Genomic DNA, 16,907 nt, shown 5'->3' with positions numbered 1-16,907 from the left:
TCACATGGTGCACACATACCTGGCATACCACAAATATCATTCCTACAGAAAGCACCAATAAAAACATGACAGAAATAAATATAGAGGTCACAAGGCCCAAGATAGCAGTCTCTTGCCCAATCTATTTATAGATATGTCATGCAAATCTTCCATACATTCAATGCTTCATAGAAGGTCAATGGATTCTATGGAGCCTAACTTTAAGGAATGCCCAAGAGGTGCCGGCCTTGATCCCAGTAGACTGAAAAGGACCATATGTGAAATGTGCTATTAACAGAAAACCAACCTCATGTCTTTTTGACACTGGGACGAGCTAATTAGCACTTTGGCATTCGTGTAGAGTCAAATCTTTGAATCCTTGTATCGCTGTTTCATGTATAAGTAAAACATGTTTTTTTCACTTATGATCAATGCTTTGATTCAATCTTAAATATATAATGAGAATGATATACTTTGTCAGTTCCTCCCTCTCCCCCACAAATACACAAAAAAGATCTTGCAGGTCCAACTTATTCAAACTGCAGCAGTCAGACTTTTGGGGGGGGTATGAAAACATGACTCCATTTCGCCCACCTTAAAGAAATTACATTGACTTCCTGTCTGGAAAATGGTGATCTTTAAAACGACGACTACTGTGCATAAATCCATCTATATAATTTTTGCAAAAATAATACCTACTTCAAAACAGTAAGATATTTGTGTTCAGAACATAAATTTCTGCTTCAAATTCCCAGATTATAAACACATACTTTAGGAGATAAATATTTTGCTATTGCAGCAGCAAGACTCTGTAACACTCTAAATATGCACTGCCAATCTTCTCTATTTCGATTTAGAAATTCTATGAAAACCTATCTTTTCAATTTATAATCTTGAAGTTCGGTTTTAGTTATCTTACACTAGAGCTTTATATATCATATCTCATACTAACAACCTTATCGGCGCCAAGAAACTTCAGTGGCTGTGCTTGATATAAAAAAAAAATATTGAGGCGTGAAGAAGGCAACTATAGGATGATTGGGTAAAGAATCGCCCTATCGATCTCAACAAAGGCAGCCTTGACATAAATGGCCTGCTGCCCAAGTGTTGCAGTGGTGTAAGGAGTTTCTTAGAAAAAGGGCAATAAATGCAAGCTGAAATTTTTCTTTCCCAAACGTATGCATTTTAAAGGGTCGACAAATCTCAACCCGTGGAAAAGACCCCTAAAGAATATTAACTTGTTACTTCAGAGAATATGTTTGAAATATTGAGTTTACCTACAGCACAAAATACATTACCTGGCGATGCAGCTTGATAAATGATGTTGTCGCCGTCTCGTTCTGGTACTGCAGTATGACAAACTGCCATCATTGTTAAAAACTCACAAATCACTGGGGCAGTTGGCTGAAACAAAAATAAAGGTTCTTCACTATTATAGGCGCTAAACGAGCATCTTAGAAATCAAAAATTCATATGAAAATTTTAAATCACATAACATCCTATTTCCAATCCACACTGGGGAACATTACCATTTTATAGATGTATGTGCCATGTTCCAAATGCATCAGACTCACACATAATAAAGTAAACACAATGAGTAAGCAACAAACTAATGATGGACGAGTTATTTACCTTCGGTAACGATGTATCAGGTAGAGACACAGCCTAGCCGCAGATTCCTTAACTTAAAATACCCCCACGCCTGGGGTTATTCTAAATTAAGGAATCTGCAGCTAGATGTCTCTATCAGATATAGAGCGTTTTATGGGTGCTTAATGCGCAACCACCAAGACTGCGTAATGGATTAACACGTCCACTACTGCGAACTGGTAAGGTCAGAGGCTCACATCTTTGCTCACTAAGGTTTTCCTCCTTCTGAAACTGATAACTTGAGCAATACTGTCTTGGAGTACTTGGAACTTTCTGTGATTAAATTCTGAGCAAGTGATTAGGTAACCACACTCTTACATGGCCTTCTGATGAGCAATGGTTCTCCATGCATCGCTAAACTGGTATAGTTTCCTCCAGTAAAGAAAACCAAACTTAAATACTTTAAAATGTTGCCTACTAAAAAGTAGTTTGGAGAATATATATCTCTTCCCGGCCACAAACACCAGGCCACGTTTTTATTGCATGATGCCAGGTTATTTCACACAGAAGAAAAGGAGCATCCAGCAAAATAACAACATTTCTCTTTCTCTCCCATCAATTATTCTACCTGAATCCACTGATTAATAGAGTGAGAAAACATAGGAGGTAGGTGACGCATACTGAGGGAAGCAGTGTTTTGAAACCGAACTCAAACTAGGTATGAAATAAGGTTTGTTAGACCAATTAGTCTTAGAGTATTCCCCAAACTTTTTGACTTCACCTCTCCTATTTTTGCTGATCTCGTTTTTGCTGGCCTTAGGACTCTGTGTACTTTACCACTGCTAACCAGTGCATGTGCCGACTCCTTAAAACATGGTAACATTGGCCTACCCCCAAATTACATATTTAGTTTACTTATACATTCCTACAAAAGTGGCACTACATGTGCCCAGGTCCTCTAAATTAAATGTTAGTAGTGGGCCAGCAACACTGATTGCGCCACCCACTTAAGTAGCCCTTTAAATATGTCTCGGGTCTGCCATTGCAGTCTGTGCATGCAATTTTTAACTGCCATTTCAACCTAGCAAAATAAACCTTTTGCCAGGCCCAAACCATCCTTTTTAATACATGTAAGTCACCCCTGGGATGGGCACAGGGCAGCCCAGAGATCAGGGTGCAGTGTTTTAAAAAGTTGGACATGCATGTTTTAGTATTATATGTCCTGGAAGTGAAAAACACTTAAATTCATTTTTTACTACTGAAGGCCTATCTCTCCCACAGGATAAAATTGAAGCTACCTTACTACATTTAATAAGCTGCAACTTCCAAATGGAAACAGATAACTAGTTTATGTTTGGTGTCTTTGGAATAGTAATGAAAAATCCTCTCTTATGGTAAAGTCAGATTTTAAATTATAGTTTTGAAAATACCACTTTTAGACAATAAGCATTTTCCTGCCTTAACCTCTAAGTGCCTATATCCTGTCTCTGAGTCACGACCGGGAATAGCTGGCAGTTGGGGTTTCTGTATTCCTTCTAGACAGCCACAAACAATAGTGAGCATAGGTGTCCCTGGATAGGCCATCACTGGCAGGATGGGAGGGAGGAGCTGGGCACAGCCCAACTGACACTTGAATATGCTACTTACTCTTGAATATGCTGTGACCTGCATCCATACAAAGGGCTGTGCACAGCCTCTTAGTTAGTCCAAAACCAAGGCAAGGAAAGGCAGGAAACCTATGCACTACAAATGGAACAGTCTAGAAACTTCTCCCACTTCAAAGGAAAGCCCAGGTATAAATATTGGACCTCAGACACCAACTCTTCATTACACTGTAAATACTCTGCCAGGAACAAGGACGGCTGTGCTGGTGAAAGGACTTCCACTCTGCCAAAATGTGAAGCTCCGAAGTACTGCTTCCCTGCTTTGCTGACCTGCTGTTAGCTGCCCTCTTGCCTAGTTGAGAAGAACTGGACCTGCATCTGTTGAACCTAGGACCCCAGAGTGGCTCCAGGGGCTAGTTGGTTAGCCTCCTGACTTGAGTGTCAGAGGCAGAAGGCTCCAACAACCTTGAACCCAGCAACCAGACTCTGCCATCTGTGAGTCCTACCCTGCCAAGCTGTGCCAGCTCAGTCCTGGACCGTTGGAAGTGGGCCTGAAGGTGCTCTGCCAGCCAATCTGTTGACCCAGCAGCATCAACGCATCTCCTCTGCTGTACGGCGCAATCCCAAGCAGAAATGATGCATTGCCCTTGCTGCAGGGTTTTCTCAGTGTAAACAACCTGCACCGACCTAGCAGCTCGCATCGGAACTGCCGCCTGTGCAAAGCTTTCCCTATGCAGGCCTTCGCATTGCAAATCACTTGTCAATTGCCTCTACGAAGATTCAGGTGCTTGTATAGCAGCTTCGCAGCTCCTCGGAACGCATCCTCTCAGCTCCGCGGTGCATCCTCAGCGAGGGACCTCATAACACTCTGCAACCAGGATTTAACACCTGTTCAGAACACCTGACTGGGTCCCTGTAGCCGGGCCGCACTCCATTATGGTTGGCCTGATCTTGTGACTCTGTTCTGGTCCGGTGCAACCAGATATACAGTTGGCACTTTGTGCTGTTTGGTGCTATTTTCGCTGAAATCTTTCAAATTGATGATCTTCGGCTCTACTGATCGGATGTTTGTTGTTTCGGCCTTTTTTATTTATTGAAGATTAATCTATTTTTTCCAAAATCTGGTGTTGGACCCACTGTGTTACTGTTTGAAGTGTTGCACAAATGAACAAGTTACCTTCTGTAACGCCTTATCTGGTAGAGAGTCTATCCAGCAGCAGATGCCTCACCTTGGAATTATCTCCAAGCATCAGACTGCATGTGGAACTTTTTATGTTGGAAGTATGCCTGCTCACTTGGCATCATCTACGCCGAAAGTGACGTTACTGTACCTATATAGGTGCCCTCTAGGTGAGTTCTCTGGCCTAACTTCCCGCGTGTCACCGCCTACTTCAAAGATGCGCTTCTAATGGAACGTACACCGTTTTGATTCTTCCCGCTGTGCCACTCAAAATATCCACACATCGATCAACACCTCATGTGCAACCTGTGCCTTTCACCCGACCATAAAGAAGCTGACTGCAATGCGTGTAAGTTGTTCGGGATCGAAGGGCCCCTCAGTTACTTTTTGCGACTTTCCACGCCACTAGAACAGAGCCACGAAGTACATGGACCAACTGTGTGGAAAACCAGGGCTCTGAAATCCATTTGCAGAGGAGGGAGAATGTGGGTTGGTAAGGATTCTGACGTTAAACAGAGTCTCTACGAAATAAGGCGCTACCGGAGGTAAGTAACTTGTTCATCTGACAGAGACTTCTAGCCACTGATTCCTTACCTTAGAATAGATCATCAAGCAATACTTCCCTTGAGATGGGCCTGTGGACCTATTTCAGGCGAGGAAGTCCTGCAGGACCGAACAGGCAAAGTTCCCATTGCTACGGACCCAACTGTCCACACAGTAATGTATAGTAAACGTGTGCAATGAGGCCCTCGTTGCTGTCTGGCAGAAGTCCAGGACCGGAACTCCGCGTGCTAACGCAGTGGTATCAGCTTTTGCTCTGATGGAATGAGCGTGCAAAACCTCAGGGGGTTGCTTCTTAGCCAATGGGTAGCAGATTTTGACACAGAGTATGATCCATTGAGAGATGGTGGTTTTCAGTACAGCCTTTCCCTTCTTCGCACCAACATACCCCATGAAGAGTTGGTCTTCCACCTGGGACTCTTGTGTGCTGTCAACGTAGAACGACAACACTCTTTTTGAGTCCAGACTGTGGAATTGCCCCTCTCCCTTGGAGAGATGAGACGGAGCGTAAAATGTAGGCATAGTGATGGTTTGGACTTTATGAAATGGGGTGACCAAAATCGGAAGAAAAAATGCCCTTGTACAAAGCACAAACTTGTTTGGATAGATGTTCATATCAGGCGGGTTGGAGGACAAGGCCTGAAGCTCACTGACCCCCTCGGGCAAATGTTATCGCCACGGCAAAGGCTGTCTTGATAGTGAGGGCCTGAGTGGACAATTGGGTAGAGGCTCAAAGGCAGCGTACATAAGGAAGGTGAGGACAAGACTGAGATCCCACTGGGTCATAACAAAAGGAGCAGGAGGGAACCTATGCTGCAAACCTTTTTTTAAACCTATGTACAATAGGAGATTGGAAAAGTGAAGGTTGATCAGGCAACTGAAGGAAGGCAGAGTTTTAGAAAGGTATTCCTTAACAGTACCCAGAGAAGAGCCCTCCTGGGCAAGGCAAAGAACAAGCAAGAACACCTCAGAAAGAGCTGAGGAAAGTGGGTCCATGTGTCCTACAGAACACCATGCCACAAATGTAGCCCAACATCAGGCGTAAACCGACTTGGTAGAGGGCCGCCAGGCTGCCAAGATAACATTACAGGCTTCGGGCAGAAGGTCGAAAGCTGTCAACTGTCGCCGCTCAATCTCCACACAAGAAAGTGGAGCATTAAGCAGGTTTGTGTGGAAAACCGGAGAACTGATTGCCATGCTCAGTAGCTCAGGATACCAGACTCTCTGTGCCCAATCCGGAGCCACAGGGATGACTTGGGACTGGTCGTTCCTGATCTTCTTGAGAACTCTGGGCAGAAGTACCGTAGTATGGGCAGAAATACATACAGGAGGCACGAGCTCCATTTGAGGTGAAAAGTGTCTTTGAGAGAGAGCTGCCTCCAGCACACAGAACTGCTGACATTGTGTATTCTCGTCTGTGGCAAATAGATCTAACCAAGTCTCTCTGCACTGCTGAGAGAGACCTTGCACAACCTACGGATGCAGATCCCACATATGAATTACTAGGCATCGTCGACTGAGTTTGTCCTCCCTGGCATTCAAAGAGCCCCACCATGTGTTGAACCACCCGGGAAATTCCCCAACATTCCAGCCATGTCCCCTAGACAAATGGTCAACACCCCCACCCGCCCCGTTTGTTGCAGTGCCACAAGGCGTTGATGTTGTCCATGAAAACCTGCACTAGTTTTCCCCGAATTGAGGGTAGAAAGGCTTTCAATGCCGATCAGACCGCTCAGTGATCCAACAGGTTGATGTGGAGTCCGGATTCCACCAGAGATCAGAGCCCTCTGATCTCCATATCTCCCAGATGGCCACCCCATCCTAGGAGTGGCATCACTAATGTCAAATCTAGTTAGGGAAGGGAGAGGGGTCTGCCACTGACCCAATCGCGGATTGTAAGCCACCACCGCAGGTCCTTTGCAGTTCCTTTTGAGATGGGCCATGTCAGAGAGATTTACTTGATGCTGTGCCCATTGGAACTTCAGGTCCCACTCAAGAGCCCGCATATGCCAACAGGCATGTGTCACTAGCAGGATGCAGGAGGCAATGAGGCCCAGCACCCTCAGAGTCAGCCTCCCCGAAATGCAGGTTGGAGGCTGAAACATCAGCATCATAGCCTGAATATCATGGACTCACCGTTTGGGAGGATAAGTCAGAAACGGCACTGTTTCCAGATCAGCTCAGATGAAAACGAGCATCTGACAAGGAGTTAGGTGTTACACTGGCACGTTGATAGGGAACCCCAGCAAATGCAGGAGGCCCACCGTAGTCTGGAGGTGGGAGATAACCTGGAACAAGCCAGTCATCAAGAAAGGGGAAGACTCGCACCCCCGATCTACGCAAATGAGCTGGTGAACACCTGAGGGGCACTGGTGAGGCCAAAAGGGAGCACGGCAAACTGGAAATGCTTTTGGCCTACCATGAACCCCAGGTAACGCCTGTGGGCAGGCAGGAAGGGAATGTGGAAGTATACATCTTGCCAGTCCAATGCTACCATCCAGTCTCCCGAGTCTAGGGCAGACAGGACCTGTGCCAGACTAAGCATGTTAAATATCTCTTTCTTGAGGAAGAACTTGGGAGAGTGCAGGTCAAGGTTAGGTCGAAGGCCTCTGTCCTTCTTGGGCATTAGAAATTAGCGGGAATAGCAACCACGATCTACTTCTGGTGTGGACACTCTCTCTATAACTCCTTTGGCAAGAGGAGCCATCACTTCCTGGCGGAGAAGAGAAAGGTGGTCCTCCATCATCCTGTTGTAAGAAGGTGGCATGGAGGAAAGGGTGTCTCGAAGGGGATGGAGTAGCCTCTTCAGACAATCTGCAAAACCCACCTGTTTGATGTTATGGACTGCCAGCGGGTAGGTGATGGCGAATCATGCCGCCAACTGGGTGTTCTTGCAGATAAGTGGGCAGACTAGGAGGGTTTGCTCAGTATTGGTGAGAGGGAGAAGGAGGGGAACATCCAACACCTAGCCCAGAAGGGGGGGGCGTCCAAACTCATTAAACTGTGGACTGATGAATTGTAGGTCCCTGACTAAACACTATTTGGAGGTTTCCAACATGGTAGAGGATCTGGACCTGGATGCTCTTTTTCTCACGGAAACCTGGACTCGACCAGGTTGCCTGGTGGAACTAGGCCTTGCTTGCCCGGAGGGATATAAAATGTTCCACAAACCTAGGGAGACGGGCAGAGGAGGAGGACTTCGGGTATTATATAAGGAAAAATGGGACTTTGCGCCTCTCGAGATAGAGGCAGTCACCGGGATAAAACTGTTGGGTTTCTCACTCCAAGAGAACAAAGGGAGGCTCATAACGGGAATGGTCTGCTATAGGCCCCTAGGGTCGGATACGCAGTATCAAACACTACTTGACACCATTACCGAGCTGACCCTAACCCACTCTAGGATGATCCTATTAGGGGATTTCAATTTGTGAGAAAATCGGACCCTAGGCAACCACCTGAGAGACCTAAAGCAAACGTGTGAAAACCTCAATCTATTCCAACTGGTTCATAGACCCACGCACCTAGGAGGACATATCCTAGATCTCCTATTCGCCAACCAGGATGAGACTGAATTAGTGGGGATAGTACCTCAAAGTTGGTCGGACCACTCCTCAATCAACTTTCATATATTATTAACCCGGTGGGGGGACAACAACACTCATGGAACATCTTATAGAAAGGGTAGGGAGTGGACTAAATTAGTCAAAAATAAGATATGCCTGACTTCCCAGAATCACGATCTCTTCGTCCCGGACAGATCTGTTGACGAAAATTATCAGGCATATTGTGCCTATATAGTCAGCGCTCTGGACGGGATAATCCCTATCAAGAAGATTAAAAACAGGAAAAAAGTCTCTGCCCCTGGTACAGTGGGGAACTGAGAGCCTTACGACTGACCTGCAAGAAGGCAGAGAGAAGATGGAGTAGGGCATATCTGGAGAGGGACAGAATAGAGCTGAAAATAGCTCAGACCAAATATAAGGAGTCGATAGTAAAGGCTAAGGCAGACTTTTACGCCAACTCTATTCTGCGTGCGCCAAACAGCACAAAATCCCTCTTTAAAATCGTCAAAGACCTGTCCCAGCCAGCATGTACCAGCAACAAGGTGGTCAACACACAGGAACTCTGTGACACGATTGCCGCACACTTTGAGGACAAAATCGCAAAAATTGTGGGCACTCTCTGGTCTGGTAATATTAATAATAGGAGTGATCCATTGGAGTCAGCAGAGGAAGGGCCTGGAGCAGCTTCCACCCTGGAACTTTTCCAGGCTCCATCTGAAGAGCATTTCATCAGTGTAGCCCAAAATATCACTTCGGGCTCCCCCCGGGACCCCTTCCCGCCTAGAGTCTGGAAGGTCTTCGGACGGGGAAACTCTCCCTTGGCTGCGGACAATCTGTAACCAGTCCTTGGCAGCAGGCGTGGTACCAGAGGCCTGGAAACAGGCAGTAGTCACTCCTCTACTCAAAAAGCCTTCCCTGGACCCTGGAGTTCCGGCTAATTATAGACCTATCTCTCTGCTACCGTACCCAATTAAGATCTTGGAGAAAATAGTTAGCAAGATTTTGTCTGGCTACTTAGAGGACAACCATCTCCTAGACAGGGATCAATTTGGCTTCCGTCCGGGCCATAGCACGGAGACTGCCCTGGTCACCGTTATGGACAATTTAAGGATGCGGGCTGACAATGGAGACCGGTCAGTGCTGGTGTTATTAGATATGTCAGCCGCGTTTGATACGGTGAACCATACTATACTGGCAGAAAGACTGACTGGCTTAGGGGTCAAAGGACGAGCCCTGCAGTGGCTGCACTCCTATCTATCAGGGAGACAACAGGAGGTGACAATGCAGCCGTTTGAGTCTAGTAAGTCCCCAGTACACCATGGGGTGCCGCAGGGGTCTGCGATAAGCCCCATCTTGTTCAACATCTACCTGCGCCCTCTGCTTACCCTGGTCAAGTCCTTTGGAATTGAATTGATCAACTAAGCGGACAACACCCAATTGGTGTTTTCCCTAGAAGGGAAACAGGTGGTGTCCATGGATAAGTTCCAGGAGTGCATGTGCCAGACAGTAAGCTGGCTCAAACGTAACTCCCTACAATTTAATGGGGGGAAGACAGAGGTGATATTCTGCCCTACTCCCTCTAGCTTACAGCTAAGATCGATTCCAGAGTTTAAGGCTTACCCCTGAAGAGGATCCCCTTGTCCCCGCGAAAACGGTGCGTAACTTGGGGGTATTAGTGGATGGGAGTCTCCAAATGGAATCTCAGGCTAATAAAACTGTCAGCGTCTGCTTCTCTCTGTTGCGGATGCTGCGACAGATTCTTTCTTTCCTGCCTATAGAAACCCACTCACTGGTAGTGAGGAGCGTAATACTCAGCAGACTGGACTACTGCAACACTCTGTATTTGGGTGCCCCACAATACATCTTACAGAGCTTGCAGAGAGTCCAGTCTATGGCAGCTAAGCTGGCGCTAAATAGGCAACAAAGGTCTTCTACAAGTCTAGCCTTAAGGGACCTACACTGGTTGCCCATCAAAGAGAGAATCTGCTTTAAATCTCTCTGCATTGTGTATAAAGCGGCACATGAGGAGGGCCCTATTCCACTGCAGGAGAGGTTTATATGGCATAATCCAAAAAGACAGTTTCGCTCCTCGAACGCAAACCTGATCAAGATCTCTAGGTTTAGGAAAACCAGAATGCGGGCAGAGCCTTTGGGGTGGCGGCTGCACGATTATGGAATGATCTGCCCCAGACCATCAGACAGGCCAGTTCATGGACCTGTTTCAGAAAGAATCTGAAAACCTGGTTGTTTCCTAGGATGGAAAACTAGTTCTCTCACTGCCTATTACGGGCTGGTAACGTGCTGACCATCACCATTTCTAAAAGCGCCAGGATACCCGTAGGGTGACAGTTTTTGCGCTATATAAGTGATTTTTACATTACATTACATTTTTTTGAAGGCTGCGGCTGCACGGAGGTGGTAGACTGACACGACCAATGTCCACCCGACTCATGGGCTCGGTAGGAACTGCATCTGCGGCCATGCATAGGGGAATAAGCTTGTACACCGCAGTGGCTGGGCGGGTATAGACTCAGTTGTGCACCCCTTCCATTGCCACAAAAGAAGCAAAAGGTGGATTGAGGGTAACAAGAGGGCATAGAAAGGCCCAAGGACCTGGCCGTATCCGTGCTGTGCCTAAAGCACTCCAGTGCTGTATACGCATTGTCTCTATAGAGATGTGAGCCATCAAAGGGCATGTCCTTGAGTGATGACTCGACAACCCAAGAAAAGACAGTAGTGTTCAACCAGGTGTGGCTTCAACGGGCTACTGTCGACGAAACCACTCTGCCTAGTGAGTCAGTGGTGTCAAGTGCATAACAGATGGTGAAGTTCGCTGCGTCCTTCCCATTGGCAAAAGCCTGAGAGAGAATGGGCCGGTCAACCTCCGGGACCATTTCCAGCACCTGCATAACCGTATCCCACAGAGCAGGGAATAACGTTTTTAAAAGCCACACTGTGTTCATAGACCACAGTGCCAGGTCGGCGGAAGTAAACATCTTGTTACCAAGATTTTCAGCCTTTTGGATTCCCTGTCCAGGGGTGTGGTAGAATATGTGCCAGGATTTACGTGGGACATGGAGACTTGGACCATCATGCTATCTGGGGTAGGGTGTTGGGTGAGGAAATTTGGGTCTGGAGGGGCGGGGCGACACATGCGTGCAATTGTCCTGTTCACAGGAGTCTCAATGAGGACACCAGAAAGTGCCTCATTGAAAGGGAGAAGTGTTTCTGATGAGGACACTCCCAGCTGAAGCCCTTCTGTCAAGAAGCTAGTCTTGACTACCACTGAAGGCAGGCTAAGGTCCAGGATCTCAACTGCCCTTCCCACCACCATCGCAAATGATACTTCCTCCTTAGTAGCCACAGTACCGAGAGAAAGCACACCAGTATCTGGAGAAGTATCCAGTCCACTGGCTTCAACCTGATCCTCACTCCTGTCCAAATTCTGTTCTTCGTAAGGCTGGTATTCTTCAATGTGCAGCGACCCCTTCCAACCCTCCCAGAGTCCTACCCCATAAGAATAGGGCTCAAGCTCTGGCTTGATAAGCAAAGCTCAACTCAGTGCTGGAGACAGCATCGGGCGATGCCCCTCCGGCTCCGTGTAGGAGTTGGTGATGAGAATGGGGATGGTGACGCCAGTGGCACCGGGAGCATCAGTCTCAGGATCAGCATCGGGGAAGGTTAAGGTGGTCCGACTAAGGCCGATTCGGATCTATCAGGGGTTAACTGGGGCTTGACTGGTATGGATCCAGTAGGAGCCCCTCTCGAACCTGCAGGGCCCGAAGGTGCGCCAGAGGGAAAAGGGCCACCCAGAGATGAAGTGCATGGCCTCATCGAACACTTTCAATTGGGCAGAGGTGGCAGCGGTGGTGCACATCTAGCCACCATAAGCTTGAGAGAGCACTTCCTTAAGGTCTTCAGGTGCATGGCACGGCAGTCGGAGCAGACCTTCGCATCATGATCCCACTTGAGCCACCAGAGGCATACAAGGTGCAGGTCCGTCATTGACATCTGTCAGTGACAGGCACCGCTGGGACTGAAGCCGGCCTTTCTGGATGACATCCAGGCCACACCAGGAGGAAAACCTCAAAAAAGACTTTGACAAAACATCGAACAAACCTAGTAAAAAATTTGCTACGGTATAGCTCTTCCCCTATCTGCGCAGCCTGGTGCAGAAAGAAAAGAACTGATGTCAGAGCACATGAGTGGCACCTACATAGGCACCGCAGATGTCACTGCCGGTGCAGAAGACATCAAGTGGAGCCAATCAACGCAACCTACTAGCATGCAGGGGTACTGCTAATGAAAAAACTTCAGGATCAAGTCTGACACCTGGGGTTAATTCTAAGGTAAGGAATATGCGGCTAGAAGTCTCTATTAGATACTTTACACATTGCTAGTTAAGCCTGACTGCTCTGTATCAATCTACCACAGGGTTGAGCACAGGTTAATTTAGGCTTTGCTTGTGACTTCACCCTGACATGGATTGTGGATCCTACTTGAGCAGAGTTTTACCCCCTTCAACCAACAACCCAATTTCTCTTCTGACCACTTTCAGCCCAGGATACAATTCTGGAGATATTTATAAGAGGGACGGGGGCTGGATTGCCAAAAAAGAGCTATGCATATAGAAGACCTACCTACTTGAACTCAACAGAGGCTCTTTCGAGGGAAATTGTGAAGACAGCTTACGTCCTGGTCTACTGAACCCCACCGATTAATCGGTTTGACTTCCCATTGTTTCGTGTTGCATGGCTTTTGATTTTGGAACAACTACTGGACTCTACATACAAATATATTATTTTGCGCTTGCTGTTACACATGTACTACAGGTACTGGGTTTGAATCACAAACTGCATTTTGAAATACATAAAGTAGTACTACAGTAGTACTTACTACAAAACGAAATCCACAAACTTACAAGTGTAAATCTCCACCTCTTCAATCTTTTCTATGGGGAGAACATCACACATGCAAGTTTACAACTTAGTAGTAAATGGGAATGGGACCAAGGAGGAGGCTGGAAAAAGGAGCATACTTCCAATTAAATGGGAGGAGTTTAAAGAGGAGTAAGTAGGAATCTTGGAAGCGTAAGGAAGACGTTTAGGCAGGGACATGCACCAAACCCACAAATTAGTAAGCCGATTGCCATTTACAAACTACACTTCCAAAGTTACCACAGCCAGAAAAGACCTGCAACAATAGTAATAATACTCCACTGCTGAGCTGGAGCACATCCAGCACCATACATGGCCAACCATTTGTGGTGCAACACCCTCCCATAGATAATAATGGAGGTAGGGACCTAAAAATAAAACTTGAAAATAGTTTAATAACTTGTTGCAAAAAAAACCTTAATATAACATTACTTTTTTTATAAAAAATATAATTAAATTACTTGCAATTAATTCTATACATCGCTTACAATACTTTTTAATTATCGGGCTGGAGATCTCCCTAAGGTACAGTATTGGGAAGAGTAAAAAAGTTAGGCTAACTTAAAAAAAATATTTATAAAAATATTGTTTTATTAAATTTTAATGCAAACTAATGATTTCTATTTTCACATATCTTTTGACAGCATGATATGAGGTAAATAACAAAAAATATTTTGGACAATGTTATTTTCCTTTGAACAACACCTTGTAAGAACCTCACAGAATTACAACTTCTGTTACTTTTGCAAAATATTGTAACAGAGAATTATTAGGACACCACTTACATGATTGCTTTGAAGATTTTCCAGCAATGACGAATCATTAAAACCTTCTTGTTCAACAAACTGAGATCCATGCCTAAGAAAAAAAATAGAAACAAAAAGGAATATGTACTTCTTGAACTTTACTCAATAGCTTTTATTCCATTTTTAATTCTCTCAAATATTTGAATCTCGCATCTACTAGATTTCAGAATTTTGCATTTAGAGAATTGAGCTCCGAGGACCCAATTTTCACCGTAGCCCTTACAAATGAGAAATAAAAAGCCACTTGCAAAAGTTCAACCTACATCATATTTCCTCTACAAATCCACACCCACGAACGATCTGAATTTCAGGTGATGCGTCCCAGATAGTGTTTTTAAGGTAAACATGAAAAGGAGGTGTTGGATGTACCCATGCCCACAACAAGTGTGCTGGAGAATAACCACTGAACAGCCAGCCAACAGAATATATATGAAAAACCTAAATGGTAGGATTCAACACATCATGCAAAAATGTTATAGTTCTTTTTCGATACACTAAGGCCCTGATTACGATGTCGGTGGAGTTTTCTCCGGCCAGAATTCATGATCCCACTGTAAAATAGGAGGTGCAGTTAAACCTTGAGGTGCCTGCCACAGGTTGCAGGGATCGACAGGGGGGCACCTCTCGGCCTTCAACTAGAGGCTGTGCCCCCAAGGGGGCTCTGCTGGTAAAGGCTGCCGAAACCAGACATCGTAATCCCACAGGCGGAAAGAGCCGCCCTTGGGAATACTGGCCACATTCCCACTGGCAGACGAGCTCTCAGAGCGTGTCCGAAGCCAGTCAGAATGACAGTTCAGATTCCTTTCCGACTGCCTCCATCGTAATGAGGCGGTCGGAAAGGAATCTGAGCGGCATATTACGATGAGGTCGGAAAGGCTCCGACCATTGACCGGATCCATTTCCTGCTGCATCGTAATCAGGTCCTAAATTGCTCTTATTCACTAGGCTTGTGACTATATTTAACCTTTGGGTATCCCTGCCACTAAGTAACAAAATCCGAAATGGCTTCCATCGATGTTTTACCAGAGTGGTGCAAGCACACATAAATTCCAACGTCATATGTGACAAGAAGAAGCCAACCTTTCATCTTTCCAAGAGGAAGCCTCAGACCTAAATGTAGCAGAATGCATGTCAGTTAGCCACATAGTCAGCCAATACGTATCTTTAAAAGGCACACCACATTAACACTTGCTGAATGAGCCCAACACCAGACGTTGTTTGGGCTCTACACGGATGTCAGTAATGGGTGATTCATGATGGTATCTATTTGGCCTTAGAAGCTGCTCTCCTGGCATCATTGTCCCTGTAAGCCACAAACACTTAGGGCCTGATTTATAACTCGGCGGACAGATAACTCCGTCACATTGGTAATGGACACCCGTCTGCTGAAATATAAATCCCATTATGTCTGGGATTTATATTTTGGCGGACGCGATATCCGTCACTGTAACCCGTTGTAGGTCAGTGGTTTGAGTCAGATTAAACCACAGGACCAGCTTAACGTGGAATTGTTGTGGGATCTCTTGAGTCAAGGAAGAAGGAAGAATTAAGACCGGGAAAGACATCAAGTGAAAGTCATCTTTGTTTTATCGGAACTATAATATTTTCCAAATGCAAGAAGGGTGCAAACTCTGCCTATAAAAACATTGCGAAGGGCTCGGTGGTGCAAAGGTCCTGCAACTTGCTTGTGTCATGGCTTTATTATGGACACCAACAAGGCCTTCTTACACCACAGACGTTTCAAATTGCAAGAGGTCACTATGAGCAATAACTAAATATAAGAATCACCAAGAAGGCAATTTCTCATTACATTGTCATTCTATTTCCTCTTCTTCCCCACTGCTATGAAACACGATTGAAGACCCTCAAAAACATTGAAAAGGGGGAGAGTGCATATGCAAGACTATGTTTCAAGCAAACAAGAAGTGCAAAGCGTGTTGACCAGTGGGATCAGCTTTACAGGAACAGGATAATGCAAATAAAAGAAGGGTAGCACACTTGGCTGTCCTGCATGCTTTCACAGATGCTGGTTTAGCTTTAGTAAATTGTATAGAACAATGGTCCTTGTTAAAGCAACCAATTAAAAGACAGACGATAAATATAGAACACAGTGGAATCTATATGATCTATCCAGCTGGATAGAGAATGTAATACAAATAAATGAATTTTCTGTCACGGGACAGTTGCAATGTTCAGTCGGATACAGTCCTGTATCCAAGGCAATACACAAACAGGTGTGACAAGGTGACAATTTAAACAAACAATCACGGAGAAACCAAAACAAAATTCAAAACATTCAGGCAAAACAGAAAGGTTGCTTGTTCATAATTATACTTAATGCGACAAGCATGATATGTAGCAACAGACATGACACATTAAAATACAATTATTTGTGTGCACGCTGTTTTTTTAAGGTCGACGACATTTCGATCCCATTCAAGAAGTTACTGGGATCATCTTCAGGACGGTGATACTGTAAGCCTGAGATAAACAATATGTACAACACCAACAATATACTTAACACAAAGAAATGGGGGAAAAAAGGGGGAAAAAAAGTTGGATGGTTATAATAGAGAATTACAAACTGGTAGTCGTACAGCATGTCAATTATAACGTCCTGTGTTTGCAGGTCATATATAGGACATATTTGGTGATACTGCAAGGTAAACGTGGGGAGAAAGCCTCAT

The 16,907-nt window shown here is 45.4% G+C and overlaps 1 protein-coding gene across 6 annotated transcripts in view; it reads right to left on the bottom strand.

The window, feature by feature from the left end:
• ATP8A1 (ATPase phospholipid transporting 8A1) overlaps positions 1-16,907 on the bottom strand; it is a 1,103,292-nt gene that overhangs the window by 616,972 nt on the left and 469,413 nt on the right. For all 6 annotated transcript variants that reach the window (XM_078678248.1, XM_078678246.1, XM_078678250.1 and 3 more), the window contains 2 exons: positions 14,200-14,272; positions 1,278-1,383 (listed from right to left, as the gene is read on the bottom strand). In XM_078678248.1, coding sequence (XP_078534374.1) covers positions 1,278-1,383; positions 14,200-14,272 — 179 coding nt within the window. The remainder of the gene's footprint in view (positions 1-1,277; positions 1,384-14,199; positions 14,273-16,907) is intronic.

This window comes from Lissotriton helveticus, chromosome 2_2, assembly GCF_964261635.1.
Source record: "Lissotriton helveticus chromosome 2_2, aLisHel1.1, whole genome shotgun sequence".
Lineage (NCBI taxonomy): Eukaryota > Metazoa > Chordata > Amphibia > Caudata > Salamandridae > Lissotriton > Lissotriton helveticus.
This window is presented reverse-complemented; position numbering and strand designations above follow the sequence as displayed.